Source organism: Muscardinus avellanarius, assembly GCF_963383645.1.
Source record: "Muscardinus avellanarius genome assembly, chromosome: X".
Classification (NCBI taxonomy): domain Eukaryota; kingdom Metazoa; phylum Chordata; class Mammalia; order Rodentia; family Gliridae; genus Muscardinus; species Muscardinus avellanarius.
The window spans coordinates 37,099,994-37,115,548 of NC_137792.1; the positions used below are offsets into that span (position 1 = coordinate 37,099,994).

Below are 15,555 nucleotides of genomic sequence, written 5' to 3' on the forward strand. Positions count from 1 at the left end.
CCAGGATTTCATCCAGTTCTCACAGAAATCAAAAACTATGTTTCTACCCTATATATGTTACCTAGTGTATCATCATCATCATTTCACATAGTGCCCACATGCTATGCAAAGGTATGGAGGTGTCACAGTACTTGGCCTGTAAGAGGAGCAGTTTGTTGTCATTCTCACAAAAACACCACGAGGGAAGCACCATCAACAAGCCATTATTCACACCACAACATGCTTCCATTTTATCATTAAAAGGGGTGTCCAGAGCTCACACCCATGCTACACTTTTTTTCTACATTTTACAGCACTGGACTTCTTATCAGAAAGCACAACAGGTTCACTTAAATTGGTAGGTTTTCCTTCACCTGCTTTGTTTGCAGTCATCAAAAAGGAAAAGAGGATACAAGAGAATATATTATAAAATACTAGTAAAATAATAATAATAATAATAATAATAATAATAATAATGATATGTAGATTAATCTGGAATTTTTGAGAACATAGAGGTATTCATGAAGGGTTTCCTAAAGAGAAGGTAGATTTGCTTTCTCCATGATCATTAAACTGTGCTATAGGTATTTCACTGAATGTTTACTCTTTACACCCAGAGAGAACTAAGTCCAGTTTAAGACCTCTGGGAGGACTGACACAATTCTAGAGTTGAAATAAGTACAAATTTCAGAGAACTAATCATACTAAAAATCATAATGTAAAATATAAAACCCCAAGACTAACTTAAATAGACAAAGAGGTAGTTTATCATAACTGGTCATGTGGAAATTGTTTTCATTAAGAGAAAAAGAAAAATTCCAATAGGTGATAAGAAAATTCCTTTCCCTTATTTTGCAGGTGTGTGAGTAGATGGTATATATAAAGGATATAACATAATCACCATGATAAGTTTTTCATCCTATCCAGAAGAAAATTTTCTTTAGAAGTGTGTGTTCTGTTCTTTACTAAAGTGGTACTGTTAATTCTATCTTCTAACTTCCATCTGGAAGTGGAACACTTTCTGTGCCCTAAGAGTAAAGTTATTTGTAGTATCTCAAACATCATGACCCAGGATGTCCTGTAGGAAAGTAGTCTTATCTCAAGCTGAGGACTCTGTGCCTTAGTTCCTAACTCATAACTTAAAGGTAATGTTCAGAAAAATGGCATATATAGTTGGGAAGGAACAAAGATGAAATAAGATGTTTCTGTGCCACTACCAATGACTAATGCAATGAGATGTATCTTGCTTTTCTTATGAGATCAGGACCAGAGCAGTGTGAAAGCATAAAACTCACCTCTGTGGTCAATCACATCACACTTTGGATTTAGGACCAAACCAAAACCAAAGCAATAGTGGCCTTTCTCTGTTGAAATACCAAGTTTTATATTTCTGAATGTGTTGAAGGAAGCAAAGGATTCTACAACACTTTCTGGTCTAATTCTCCATTCCATTTTTAATATCACCTATAGCCCAACCATGCAAGGCTTTGCCCAGACTTTGTAATAACTTATAGGATTCCAAGCATTTGGTCTCATATGGTGCCATCTGCTTATGCTGCACCAATGACCTTTTGTTTCTTCCAACCTATAGTTGAAAAGTGCATGGTGAAGCCTTTGCAGATTAATCCAGGTAAGACAAGCTCAGGCTTCCATGTGTTCTCTGGGTTTTTTACGCCTCTCTGTTAGAGTGCTATGTTCTCCTTATCCTCACCCAACACTGCCAGGTCCTCAGAAGGGAGAACTGTCCTTGATACTGAAGTTTCCAGTAGAGTGCTGGGCAACTGGTTGGCACTTAGCCAATAAATACTGAATAGAAGAATTACTATCAATTTCTTCTATACTCAGCATGTCTGAAAATTAATGACTCAGTGGATTATCAGCTAGTGACCTTTGGCCCCAGAATGTTCTCTTGGCTTATATTTTGCCATCTGTAGGAAGATAAGGAAAGTGCTAACCAAAGTCATTTTGTATCTTCTGATAAGCAGGTTTTAATTTGTGTGTGTGTGTGTGTGTGTGTGTGTGTGTGTGTATGTGTGGTACTGGGGATTGAACTCAAGGACATTCTTCCTCTGAGATACATCTCTGGCCCTTTTTATTTTTTTGCTTGCAAATAGGGTTGTCCTAGGTTGCTGAGAGTCTCAGTTACTGAGGTTTGCCTTGAACCTGTGATCCTCCTATCTCAGCCTCTCAAGTACCGGAATTACAGCCATACACCACCACATCTGGCAGGTTTTAATCTTTGTTTGATCATTTTTCAAGGACAGATAGATTAGCCACCTCCATTTATTCTCACCCACTGTTTGCTGTATCCTCAATAGCCTTTTGCTCACTACAGTTCCCATTTTGTTTCTATTGAGCTGTCAGCATTACATGATTGCTTGCTTTAGTACTACTATGATGGCCATAATAACTATTGCTACTTCATTAATCTATATTTTGTTATTGTCATCAAATACAATGAACTAAAAATCAATAAATCATACTTAGATGCACAATGCTATGAATACTAAAAACCACTGAACTGTGCACTTTTAATGGGCAAGTCTTATGGTATGAGACTCGTATCTCAATAAAGTTGTTAAAAAATAACTCATGCTCTGATTAATGTATGGACTATTTCTTATCCTATATTATCACGTGTTTTCTTCTCACTCTCTAGATACTAAGAAAGTGAGATTCAGAGAGAGGTCATTTGTCCAGGACAAAGTTGGCTATGAGCAGAGTCAGAATGGGAAACAAAGTCCTTTCACACCCATACTAGAATTGATTTCACTTTGGTAATGCTTACTCATGTTCGTACTTATACAAGTGTATTAGAGGACATTTTACTGAGTTCCAAATTCAGTATAAGGACACTTCTAACAATATAAGTGAAGCCTATGACTACTCTCATTTGCTGTTCTTAGGCTCCAATCTTCTTTGGTTATATTGATTGAGATTGCTCCTCCAGAGGAATGCAGAGTGAAAAGCAGCACCATGATGCAGAATTATAATGACTTCATTCCCAAGATGCACAGATACAAAGGAAATTGAGGGTTTTTTCTCCTTTTTCCTCCATGCTTTTTTTTCCCTTTGGGGGTGAGGCTCACAAAACAGAAAAGAATTATGACATGAATCTATTTAAAGCTTGGATTCCAGCGCAAGGGACTTTTGTCACAGTTTAGCACACTTTGACTCTACCTTCCATATTGAGTCATGATCCCAGGGGGGAAGTAGGTCGTGTAGCAGCCCCCAGAGTACTGTTCATCACACCAGTTCTTCTCTTCATAATGTACTGGCTGCAAGACAGAGTAGTAAAAGATTGACAGAGACCAGAGAAAGACACCTCATCTACAATAAATCAAACACACTTCAGAAAACTCCATAGTGGAGAACCAATTTGAAGTCCTTCCTCATAATCTGAGAGCGATTGATCCCTTGACCCCTCACAGATAGCAAAATCCTTGGATTCTCAAGTCTCTTAGATACAATGCTATATTATTTGCATATGGCTTATCCATTTCCTGGTATACTTTAAATAATCTATAGATGACTTATAATATCTAATGTAATGTAGGCATAAATAATTGTACTTTACTGTTTATGGAATAATGACTAGAAAGTTATGTGTATATGTATGCTTCTACCATCTTGTACCCATTAAGATGTATGGCTACAATGCACCAATAAAAAAGGAAAAAAAGAAAAAGAAAAGGCCTATGTTTAGTACAGATGCAATTTTTTCAAATATTTTCCATTGACTGTTGGTGAAATCCACAAATACAGAACCTGCAGATACAGAGGACTGACTGTATTTCTGAAATAAAGCCTCATTTTCCTGATGTTTTTAAAGATATGCCTTTGGGCAGACAAATGTTCTTGGAAATAAACCTCTAAGAAATTAAGGCTTCGAAGCTGGGTGTGTTGGTGCATGCCTGTAATCCTAGTATTTGAGAGGCTGAGACAGGAGAATCACAGGTTTGCAGCCGGGCTCAAATACATAGTGAGGCCTTCTGTAACTTAGTAAGACCCTGTTTCAAAATAAAGAATAAAAAATAGGCAGTTCAGAGGTAGAAGTCCCCTGGGTTCAATCCCCAGTATCACACACAAAAAAAGATATTAAGGCTTTGAAAAGTTTTCTCATTTCGTTCATGCATGACATGACTACTGTTCATAACCTGTAATTATTTATTTCCAATTTTTAACTTGGTCATCCTATTTAGAAGTTTTTAGGGAATATAGTTTGAAAGAAAATTTTTAAAGAATTTATGCTTACTGGAGTGATTGGACAGAGAAAAGGCATAAAAACATCTTTGTTAAAGAAAAAAGATGAGCATATTCATGTTTTGGTGGAAGTGAGTTTTGTTAAAGGAAGCTGATCAGATAAACTAATGTTTTTTTGTTGTTGGTTTTGCTTTTTTCATGGTACTAGCGATGGAACTCATGGGCATTTTACCTCTAAGCTACACACTCAGCCCTATTTTATTTCTAATTTTGAAACAGTGTCTCACTAAGTTGTGGACAAGGGCCTCAATAAGTTGCTGAGGCTGGCCTCCAACCTGTGATGCTCCTGTCTCAGCCTCCCAAGTACTGGGATTACAGGCATGTACCACCACATTTGGCTTAAACTAATGTTTTTGTAGCATGTAGGTACTTCTGCTGGTAGTGGTACTTGTAAACAACTATTGGTTTGAAAAATATGCTTTTGCCACAAACACTTCAGCTGAGATTTTGCAGTCTTAACTATTTATAAAAATACGTGCTGCAGATGTAGCGCAGTCATGTATGAACTCCTGAATTCAGTCTTCAGCATTGGAAACAGAAACTTCATCATTAAGCATTACTTTGAAAATATAAATAGCAAGTTTTAAGATAATAAATGTGTGTTTAAAAGATTCTGAAAAATGTTTTGTTTAAGTAAATTTGTAGTGACAAGCTGACTTTGGATATTTATTTGGAAGGCATCCTATTTATGAAGTATGAGGTCTTGTCTGATGGGTTAAGTGCATCCAGGGCTGTTATGGTATCAGCATGCTGCATGTTCCAGCTTCTGAAAGTTGTAGCCATTGCCTGCACATCTTTCTCTGATTGTCTGTAGCCAATCAGAAGAAATATTATTGGACCTTTGCCTTTTCTTGCTCCAAGGAATTTCTTTCTTCCTCCAAAAAGACTTCAGAGCAAAAATAAAAGCAAGTACTTGTATTCCAAAAGCACACAAGGACAGAAGTAACTCATATTTATCATCAGAAATTAACCATCTATATTAAAAAATGAGACCTTCCCAAGTGAAAAACAATCAACATTTTTTTGGAAATTTGATAACAACGGCTTTCCTTGCCAAATGGAGATCACCAAAAAACAACCTCCCAAGATGCTGGAGGAACTTCAAATACAAACTGTGTTAGCCTGACAGTGTCTACTGATGTGACTTCAAAGGAGCTGGAATAGTGACCAAGGTGAAGTATTTCAAAGAGCATTTTTTAAGAAAAAAACTATTTTTACAGATGTTTAGTGATATTTTAGTGAGTATATATTTTTGGTTTTGCTACTTTACTTACCACTTTGGAGCCTAGGAGCTACTCCTACATTTAAATTTTCTAAGTGGTATATGCAAACCAAAAATGAAACATTTTTCATTAATACTGACTGTTTCTCTCCATAACAACCAATGCATTGTTCTAGTTCATTTGCTGAAAAAGAATTCAAAAAAACTTCAGTAGTATGTATCTCACCTATATCAATTACAGAACATATCCAATGGGAATGTGAAAATCTTGCTTTACAATAATGAATAAACTGGGTGTGGTGGTACTTACCTGTAATCTTGATACTTGGGAAGCTAAAGCAGGAGGATGCAACCTCAGTAACTTAACAAGACCCTCAGCAACTTAGCAAGATGTTGTTTCAAAGTAAAATAATATAGGGCTAGAAGTATAGTTTGGAGGTAGAACACCCCTGAGCTCAATCCTCAGTACCACCAAAAACAAATATTAATAAACAAAAATGACAAGCCGGGTGCTTTGGCGCACACTTGTAATCCCAGTATTCGGGAGGCTGAGACCTGGAGGATCGCGGTTCGTGGACAGCCTCAGCTACTTACTGAGGACCTCTGCAACTCAGTGAGACCCGACTTCAAAATAAAGAATAAAAAAAATATAGAGAAGGGGGTGTAGCTCGGAGGTTAAGTGCCCCTGGGCTCCATCCCTAGACCCGCAAAAAAAAAAAAAAAAAAAAAAAAAAACCCTACAAATTCAAACACTACAATAACTTGACTAGGAGGAAGCCAGCCAGTCCTAAGTTGGGCAGGATGATTGCTAAAATGATAGAACTAAGCTAATAAGCTACAAACTACATAAGTAAGGCAGAAACTTGGCTCTAACAGGCTTACCAAGTGAATCATTCTTTGATATTAATGGTTCATTTGTGCATTGCTCTCCTCTCTACTCAAATCCTTCATGACATAATCCATGTGAAGATATAAGAAACTTAGCAGTCTGGTGGCTGTCATAAGAACACCAATTTATCTTTTTAAATATCGGTGATGTGGGTGGTCATGGATACTGGTTTTGAGCATTTTAGGCTTTCTTACTGTTCCTAAATGTCCAGAGAAAGAAGGGCTAGTTTGTTTGCCTACCACACTGCCTCCCTATCTCATGGGCCCCGATCCCTACCTTTAACCACTTTGGACTTTCTCTTGATTAATTAGAAGTTTACTATTTTCTTAGGCTACTTCCACTAGGACACTCAGATGATAGGGCTGGGCACATGAGCCTTTCTTCCTTTAATCCCAGTTGTTCAAGGGTAAAACAAGGCAGAAAGGGGGATGTAGGGTGGGGGAGAAGTCATTGTATTTTTACCAGCAAGACAGTGCGGATAGTGAGAATATCAGTTTATGTACATGAATGAGACTCAGACTTTTTTGTGTGTGGTACTGGGAGTGGAACTCAGAGGCTTTCTACCCCCGGGCTATATACCTCAGACCTATTTTATATTTTATTTGGAAACAAGGTCTCACTAAGTTGCTGAGAGCCTCACTAAGTAACTGAGGCTGGCTTCGAACCTGCGTGATCCTCCTGTCTCAGCCTCCCAAGAGCGGGGATTACAAGTGTGCACCACCACACCCAGCTGAGGCTCAGATATTTTTTTAAAAGCACCAAAGAAAACCAAAGCTCTTTTTAAATTTTCATTTTAGCTGCCAGGACCTAGGACCTTCCTATGAGTAGTACAAGACCCCACCTTACTCCCTGACAGAATGGTCCAATAAACTTGTCCCAAGTAGAGCTCTGAATCTGGGGACAAGTGTAGCACAAACTAAACCACAGCATGTCACAGTGTCCCTGACCTGCACAGTCAGGGCTTACAGTCTCTAGATCCACTTATAAATTGACCAGTCTTGTGAAGACTCCTCCATGAGTATATCAGGGAAGACATCATCACCAGGGTCCTACTTACAAGAACCTGTACAGGACAAAGCAAAATCTATCCACCCATAGGAATGGCCTGAGAAGCAGCCTTACCTTCAGAGCTTCTTGGGAGCCCAGAACTTTTGCATAGAGCTCACAAAGTTTGTTTCGCCTATGGAACAATAATAATAATAAAATATGAGAGTAACAGTGAAAGAAGAAAGGAAACCGAAAAAAAGTAAGAGGCACTCATATAAAAAATTTAAAAATAAAACAAAAACTAAAACTTAAAGACTCTGTGAGCTGGGTGTGGTGTTTTGTATGCCTGTAATGCCAATACTTGGGAGGTTGCGACAGGAGGATCACAGCTTTGAGGCCAGGCTCAGCAATTTAGCAAAAACCTCAGCAACTTAGCAAAACCTTCAGCAACTTAGCAAGATTCAGTTTCAAAATAAAAAATAAAAAGAACTGGGGACGTAGCATAGTGGTAGAATACCCCTGGGTTCAATCTTTAGTACCAAAAGAGAAAAAAAAGACTGTCAGCAATTGTTTCCACTTCAATATTTCATCCTAATTTTTAAAAAATAAGGCACTTTGTACTATATCAAATGTATTTTTGCACCTTTATTTGTGCATTGCACATCATAATGTCCAATTTATTGGTATATCATAGTGAGATTCAAAGTGATTCAAACATATATGTAAATAGTACATGGTATTTTTCCTCCTGGTCTCACCCTGATCCCCTCCCCCCCATCCCAAGACATGTTAGTAAAATTGGTAGTGATATCCTCATGTGTGGACATATCATTATCTGAACTGTTTCCTTCATTCACTCTCCTTTTCCCTCCTCACTTCCCCTTCCACTATTTTACTGGTCTATCTCCCTTTTGTTTCCTATTTTCTCTTTGGTGTCCACATATGAAAGAAAACATGATCCTTGACTTTCTGACACTGGCTGATCTCATTTAGCATAAAATTCTCTAGTTCCATTCATTTTCCTACAGATTTAAGAAAACAGATTGTGTACCTTCTAAATGTCAATCTGCTAAGCACTGGGGCTTCTGGGAGGATGAAGGTATGGCCCTAGTCATCTCCTTCTAACCCTCTGGCCCACTATGAGGCTTGCCAAGACTTTGCTGCCCACCCCATCTTGGCATCTACATGTGTGAGAATCCATGTAGTCATAGGCGATTCTCAACGTGAGAAATAAGCCCCGAGAGAAGGTGTGGTTGCTGGCAAAAAGTATTCTCCACTCTTAGATATTCTTTCATAACTACTATCCTTTTGGTAATGATTCTTTTAACTTTCCACATGAAATTGCTCCGGTGGAAAAAAGATTAGGACGGCGAAAGAAATTAAATCCATGTAAAATATTCCTTCCAGTAAACTTTCAGCCTTGCTCAAATGGTAATTAGATGAGCCTTGTTCAAATGGTAATTAGAAGCAGCATTCCAGTCCACCTTTGACCTTCAATACAGCGACACCACCTGGTTAAAAATAGCTATGTCAAAACAAAGGACAGATAAAACAGATGTGTAAAGATGAAAGAAAGAAAGAAAATATGGTGAGAATAAGAAAGTATTTTGTATGAAGAAGAGCTTATCCTGAGATTGGCCCGAATGGGAAAGAGAGAATTAGGGTAATCAGAAAAGAAAAGAAAGTTGCAGAAGGTTAGTGATAGGAATATGGATTATTAAAAGAAGGAAAATGCTCAGCTGCTAGAGAAATATACCTGACAACTAAATCTAAAGACTTCATGTTATTTCTTGGTGTTTACCTGCTAAACTGTGTCATGAGTTTGTTTAAGTTTTCAGACAGCGGATAGTATTGCAGACAAAATCCAGCAGACATTCATCGAAATTCCTTAAATCATCATAAAGGAACACGGATTTATCTTACGATAACTATATGAAAGCTGGAATCTCAGACTTCGTCGCCCATTATATATATAAAGGAGGACATTGGACTAAGCCCTAGGAATGAGAGCTCCGAAAGGGTTAAAGAAAACTCTTAAAAAACAAACTGGATTCTTCAAGTGATTTTTGGGTGTGACTTTTAGCCAAATAGAAGCCTCTGCAGCTGCAAGGCCAAAGGGGGCTGGGCTCTGGAGCACAAGGCCCACCTGAGATAATGGGACTGATTTCAATCACAAAGACCTGGGATATCCCAGGTCTTACTTTTGTCTTGTTCAGGGTTGGTAATCTGCATGTGTATCTCTCTTTTGTACCTTGGGTGTTTTGTACTTCTTTTTACTAGAAATTCACTGGGAGAGGGGAATATATAAAAAATCTTGTGTCCAAAATAAAGTGTTCGATTGCACAAGAAGCATCGATCCATGTCAGGTTCTTTTTAAAGCGCCGATCATAGGATTATTTTCCTAGGAAAGAACCGCTACAGATAAGAATCTGTAGAAAATCACTCTATCCTTCCCCACCTTTACTGAGACCCTCGACCACGAGCAAACTCGTGCCCCATTGGACTAGCTGGCTTTTGGCAGAGGCTGAAGACACAGTGGGAAGAGAGAGGAACAGGAAAAGCTGGGATTTTGGCTTTTGCTTCTTATCTTGCTGTGAGATTTCACATTACTCAAACTCTTTAAGCCTTAGTTTTATCAATAATCTCACATGACTTTGTCATTAATGGTTTAGGAGTATAGTTCCCAGACTACTTCCACCATCACCACCATCACAACCACCACCACCACAATCATCATCATCATCATCATCATCTTCTTCTTCTTCAGGGTACATGTTAGAACTGTCAATCCTCAGGTCCTTCCCTAGATCTCCTGACTCAGCAAAAAGAATAACAAGTTTGAGAACCATCAGTTAAAGTTCCAAGCCCAATAGTTGGTAGATAATAAGTAAATGCTCAAGAAATAGAAACTCTTTAGTCTAATGGGGGAATTGGAAGTAAGCCAAGTAAGCCAATAGTTATAATTAGTCAATTAAGATGAGTCAATTAACTACTCAATTAGATAAGATTGGTCAACTATACTTCTATAAACAAACATGGTTATTCCAAACCTGATTTTTACAGAATAATAATAATGCTAAAAATAAAACTCTTTCTACAGGCAAAAATATACAAAACTTTCTAATTTCTTCCCCTTCTCTGCTTTTCTTCTTTCTCTCTCGCTCTCTCTGTCTCTCTCTCCCTCTCCCTCTCCCTCTCCCTCTCTCCCTCCCTCTCTCTTTATTTTTACACAAGTAAATTAGTTTGGGAAAAGCAGAGGGAATACTAAGATGGAGCGAAGAAGTGAAATTAAATTCAGAAACAGAATAAACACATAAGGAGATATAAAATTCATAAAGGTAACCATTTTAAATCAGTGTGAAAAAGATTATTCAATAAAATTCCACAGAAGCAAATGACTGTCCATGATTTTAAAAAAAGGTTGGACTCCTACATCAATTATTATACCAAAATGTATCTCAGAAGTATCAAAGATTTTCATATAATAGGTGAGTCCAGAAAAGGAGCAAAAAATAGGTGATTTCAAAATATTTTGGAATGGGAGTCTTTTCTATGCAAGATAGACCATTTAGAGGCCACAATTTTTAAAAATGGATGAATTCAAAGATAAAACTCCAATATAGTATAAAACTAGCTATAAAAATTATCAAAAGACAAATTGAGCAAAGATTTGTCCTGGGTGCTCATGATTAGTGAACAAAACCAGACAACACTTCCTAACCTTCAAAGATCTTAGACTGAAGACATTTTTACATGAATGGCCTTAGCAAACTTTTTGTAACCCTGGCCATGCATAGAGGTGGCATCGGTCACACAGGAGCATACTGGCAGAAGAGGAGAGTGCACCATAATGTCATTCAGGACTCTTAGTTGGTAAAAATGTTATCAGTAGTGTGATATGGGAATACATACTTGGCAGTGGTGAATATTAATTGCCAGGAGAAATTGCCACCTTTAGAGAAATTAGTCCTTCTCTACCTATAATCTGTAATTGTTAGGTATCACTCATGCACTGCTCTACAGCACGGTAATTTATCCACTTGGTTATCTCTCCACAAGCTTCTAGATTAGAATTACTTTCATAGTCTCCATAGTTACTGGTATGGCATCTTGTTTATAATAAACTCAATAAATATTAATCTTAATAATTAGTTAAGCTATCAAAACTGTGCTTTTATATAATAAACAACCCCTTATAATTAACACAACAGGCATGTAACTGGAAATATACATATTATTAGGTAGTCTGTAAGTTGAAAAGTTAAGGAGCATACAAGTAGGCAAAAAAGAAAATGGAAGAAAGAAAGGAAGGGAGGGAGGAAAGGGATGGGATGGAGAGAGGGAGGAAGATTCCTTTTACCTTTCTTCCTTGGTAAGACGTGCCAGTTTTCTGGCTTTGTGAGCAAGGATAAATCTGAAACACACAGACAAGAAAAAGAAGGGGAAACTAATGATTTTTTTTCATCTTGGTCTCATTTTTATAGCTACACATGTGCCCAGTGTACATTGCGAAAAGCTAACCAGAAAAATCAGTCTATACGATGGCCTATTTTATGGTCACAGTTTTAGTGTGAACATGTACATGTTACATTCCTAACACTGAAGAGCACCTTCCACCTTTGAAGAGTCAAGAGACTAAAGGCCGATAACTGGCCAGGACTTCTGCCTAGGGTAACATGACAAGTGAGCCACTTCCTTCCATCTGTCTGGTGGTCAATAGGAATGAGCCCTAGACTTCAAATACTTCACTTAAGACCACATCTGAACCAGGAATGGTGGCACATGCCTGTAATACTCAGAATGGAGAGTCTGAGACAGAAGGAGCACAAGTTCAAGGCCAATCTCAACTACTTAGCAAGACCCTCAGAAACTCAGTGAGACCCTTTTTCAAGATAAAAATTAAAAGGGTGGAGGGTATAGCTCAGGAGTAGAATGACTCTGGGTTCAATCCCAGTATACTCCCTCAACAAAAACAGAATGCAGTTGAGCCCTTCTAATTTCATTCAGTCTTTGCTCTTTGGTTCTACCTCTACCATAGTACCTCCTTATCACCTCACCTTCTAGATTCTGCCTCCATTTCCAGCCCTATAATCGCTTTCAACTTAACAATTGGCTTTTACTTCTCTTTATCACCTTGGCTCTTTCTGAAATAGACTTATACATGTCCTAGAACCCTTTTCAATTTTAGCTGTTCCAGGTAAATACCTCTTTGGGGCCCCAAGACATGCTCTATCTTTGCTGATCTTCCCCAGCAAGTTGGTGTTAGGTCTGGCCTTGCACCTCTTTAATAGGACTCAGAAAAATCTCGGTGATCATGATGGATCCACTCTCATGAAAGCATTAATATAGAACTTGAGAGTAGGTTAGTGTTTAGTGAGAATGGGTTGTTATGAACGAGTTATGAACGAGTTTGGCTTCCTCTCTTGCTTCTTCTCTCACCAATGATTCCTTGACATACTCACTTCTTTTCCACTTTTCACACTATGCATAGAGCAGCACAAGGCCCTCACCAGAAATCAAACATGCTGGCATTATGCTCTTGTATTTCCAAAATTATGAGCTAAAATAAGCCTCCTGTCTTTATGAATTACCAAGTATCAGGTACTGTGTTATAATAACACAAAGTAGATTAAGACAACACTGATGCTCACACAGCTTCCAGAAGAAGCCCTACTAGTTAAGCACCCTAAGTAAGGTCTTTATATCATGTTCCAACATAAGATGGATCACCAAAAATTTACCTCAGCACTAAATATAAAGCAGAAAATCAATAAAATTTTTAATGCTATGGGTATTCTACTTTGAGATATCTTTTCCTTGAAAGACATTGAAAAAAAGTTGCAATAATTATTATTTTATTGCTGTATTTGGAGACCACTACCATTGAGTAAAAATAATATTTACCAAAATATGTGACACGTATACTAATAGTACTTGATTATCTTGACAATACTGAACACGCTACATTACCTTAATTATACCTTACCCCATTATAGCAGCATAGTTGCCATCAGGTTTTGTATCATCCAATGTATAGGCAATTGGAGCTTCCTCTCCTTCGATAACCATGGTTCCACAGTAATCTTGGAGAAGAGCAACACAGAAGACAATGTTCATCACCCTATCAAACTATCCATAAAAGTTACAACGAAGCCCACATTTTCCAACTTGAGAAAACCAAAGGCCAAATAGGGACCACTGTAATCTAAATGTATAGAATCAAGCCAAACTCATGTCAACAGTACTGTATAGCCACATTTTGTGAAAAAAAAAATAGAGTTCTTCTCTGTAAAGAATGGGGCATCAACAGATGAATAGATTACAAAACTATGGAATATGTACAGAATGGAATTTTACTCAGCCATTAAGAAAAACACAATTACATCATTTACAGGGAAATTGATTGAACTGGAGAACATTATGATAAGTGATATTAGTCAGTCACAAAAAATAAGAAATTGGATGCTCTCCCTAATATGAGAAAACTAGAGAGAAAATGGGTCATAGGAGGAACTCTAGACGAAGAAGGAGATACTACAGGTGAGTAAATAAGGCAACCTGAGGGGATGGAAGGGAGGAAGAGGGAAATCCTCTAATGACATGATGTACATTCACAAACATCAATGTCAATCACTAAGCCAAAGATGAGGAGTAGGAAGGGGGAGGGAACAGGGCAGGAATTGGATAAGGGCTAATTGGGTGATGTGTGCATGTATGCCTCTACCATCTTGTACTCCATTAAGAAGTATGACTACAATGCACCAATGAAAAATTAAAAATAAAATAGGGCAATATGACATTCTGAATTAATCTTGGTCACTATTTAAGGAAATCTGGCTTTCCTTAGTATTGTGTCGCCCATTTCCTCTTACGTAAGGCATCAGAATAAACGCAAAGATCTGCAAAGAAAACAGTCTATCCGTGCAGAATAGAAGAAACTGGATATTCACATTTTATGAGGAGCCTCACTTATTCCATTTTTTGTTTGATTATTTGTTTGTTTGTTTGCTAAAGATGAGATCTTGCTGTGTTGTCCAGGCTGGCCCCAAACTCCTGGGATCAAGCAATCTCCTCCAGCCTCAGCCTCCCAAGAAGCTGGGGCTACAGACATGTCTCAAGAACTTATGCTTTTATATATTTGTTTATCTATCTATCTATCTATCTATCTATTATCTATCTATCTATCTATCTATCTATCTATTACTGGGGATTGAAAGCAGGGGCATTCTAACTCTGAGATTCACCCTAAGACTCATTTTATTTTTCATTATTAAACAAGGTCTCACTAAGATGCTGAGGGCCTTGCTAAGTACCTGAGGTTGGCCTCAAACCTGAGATCCTCCTGTGTCAGCCTCCTCAGTACTGGTATTACAGGTGTGTACCAACACACTTGACTTCACTTATTTTATGTGAAATAGTGCTTGACTATCTGAAAACAGGGCATAGAGAACATGGATAACAAGAATTCACAGCGTTCCAAATGTTCATTTCAAACATAACCTCCAAATATTCCTTCACCCTTAAAGAGCAATTTGAGAAATGAGTTTGGCTCATTATGGATAAACAAACAAATCACATTTGGTTCTCTGTATCTGGAAGTTCTGCATCTTTAAATTCAAACCAACTATAGGTTGAAAAGAAACTTTTTTGTGATACCATGGATTAAACTCAGATACACTCTATCACTGAACCAAACCTCCATCCTTTTTTATTTTTATTTCAAAGAAGGGTTCCACCAAGTTGTCCGGGATGCTCTCAAACTTGGGATCTTCCTGCCTCAGCCTCCTGAGTGGCTGAGATCACAGACACGTACACCATACCCGGCACAGATTGAAAATATCTGAGAAAAATTACTTCTACACAGAATATGCACAAACTTTTTCTTGTCATGATCCTCTAAACAATACAACATGACTATTTACATAGCATTTATGTATTATTAGGTATTTCAAGTAGCCTAGACATGATTTAAAGTACACAAGAAGATATACATAGGTTCTGTGCAAATCCTATGCCATTTTATATAAGGTATTTGGGTATCTGTGGATTTTGGTATTTGTGAGGATCCTGGAAGCAATCCTCCATGGATATCGGGGATAAATGTGTATGTAATTTCAACAAAAGACTGGCATAACAATGGTGAAAATGTCAGGCCAGGGTCTGAAGTGTTATAATAATATATTAGTGCAAGGTATTCCTTTTCCTACTCCACCAT

The 15,555-nt window shown here is 37.8% G+C and overlaps 1 protein-coding gene across 1 annotated transcript in view; it reads right to left on the minus strand.

Moving 5' to 3' along the window:
- The window catches only part of MAOB (monoamine oxidase B), a gene marked incomplete at both ends in the record, with an annotated part of 121,327 nt that overhangs the window by 3,900 nt on the left and 101,872 nt on the right, over nt 1-15,555 (minus strand). The window contains 4 exons of the mRNA XM_080718363.1: nt 3,160-3,257; nt 7,476-7,533; nt 11,701-11,754; nt 13,327-13,423. Of these exons, the coding sequence (XP_080574489.1) occupies nt 3,160-3,257; nt 7,476-7,533; nt 11,701-11,754; nt 13,327-13,423 (307 nt within the window). The remainder of the gene's footprint in view (nt 1-3,159; nt 3,258-7,475; nt 7,534-11,700; nt 11,755-13,326; nt 13,424-15,555) is intronic.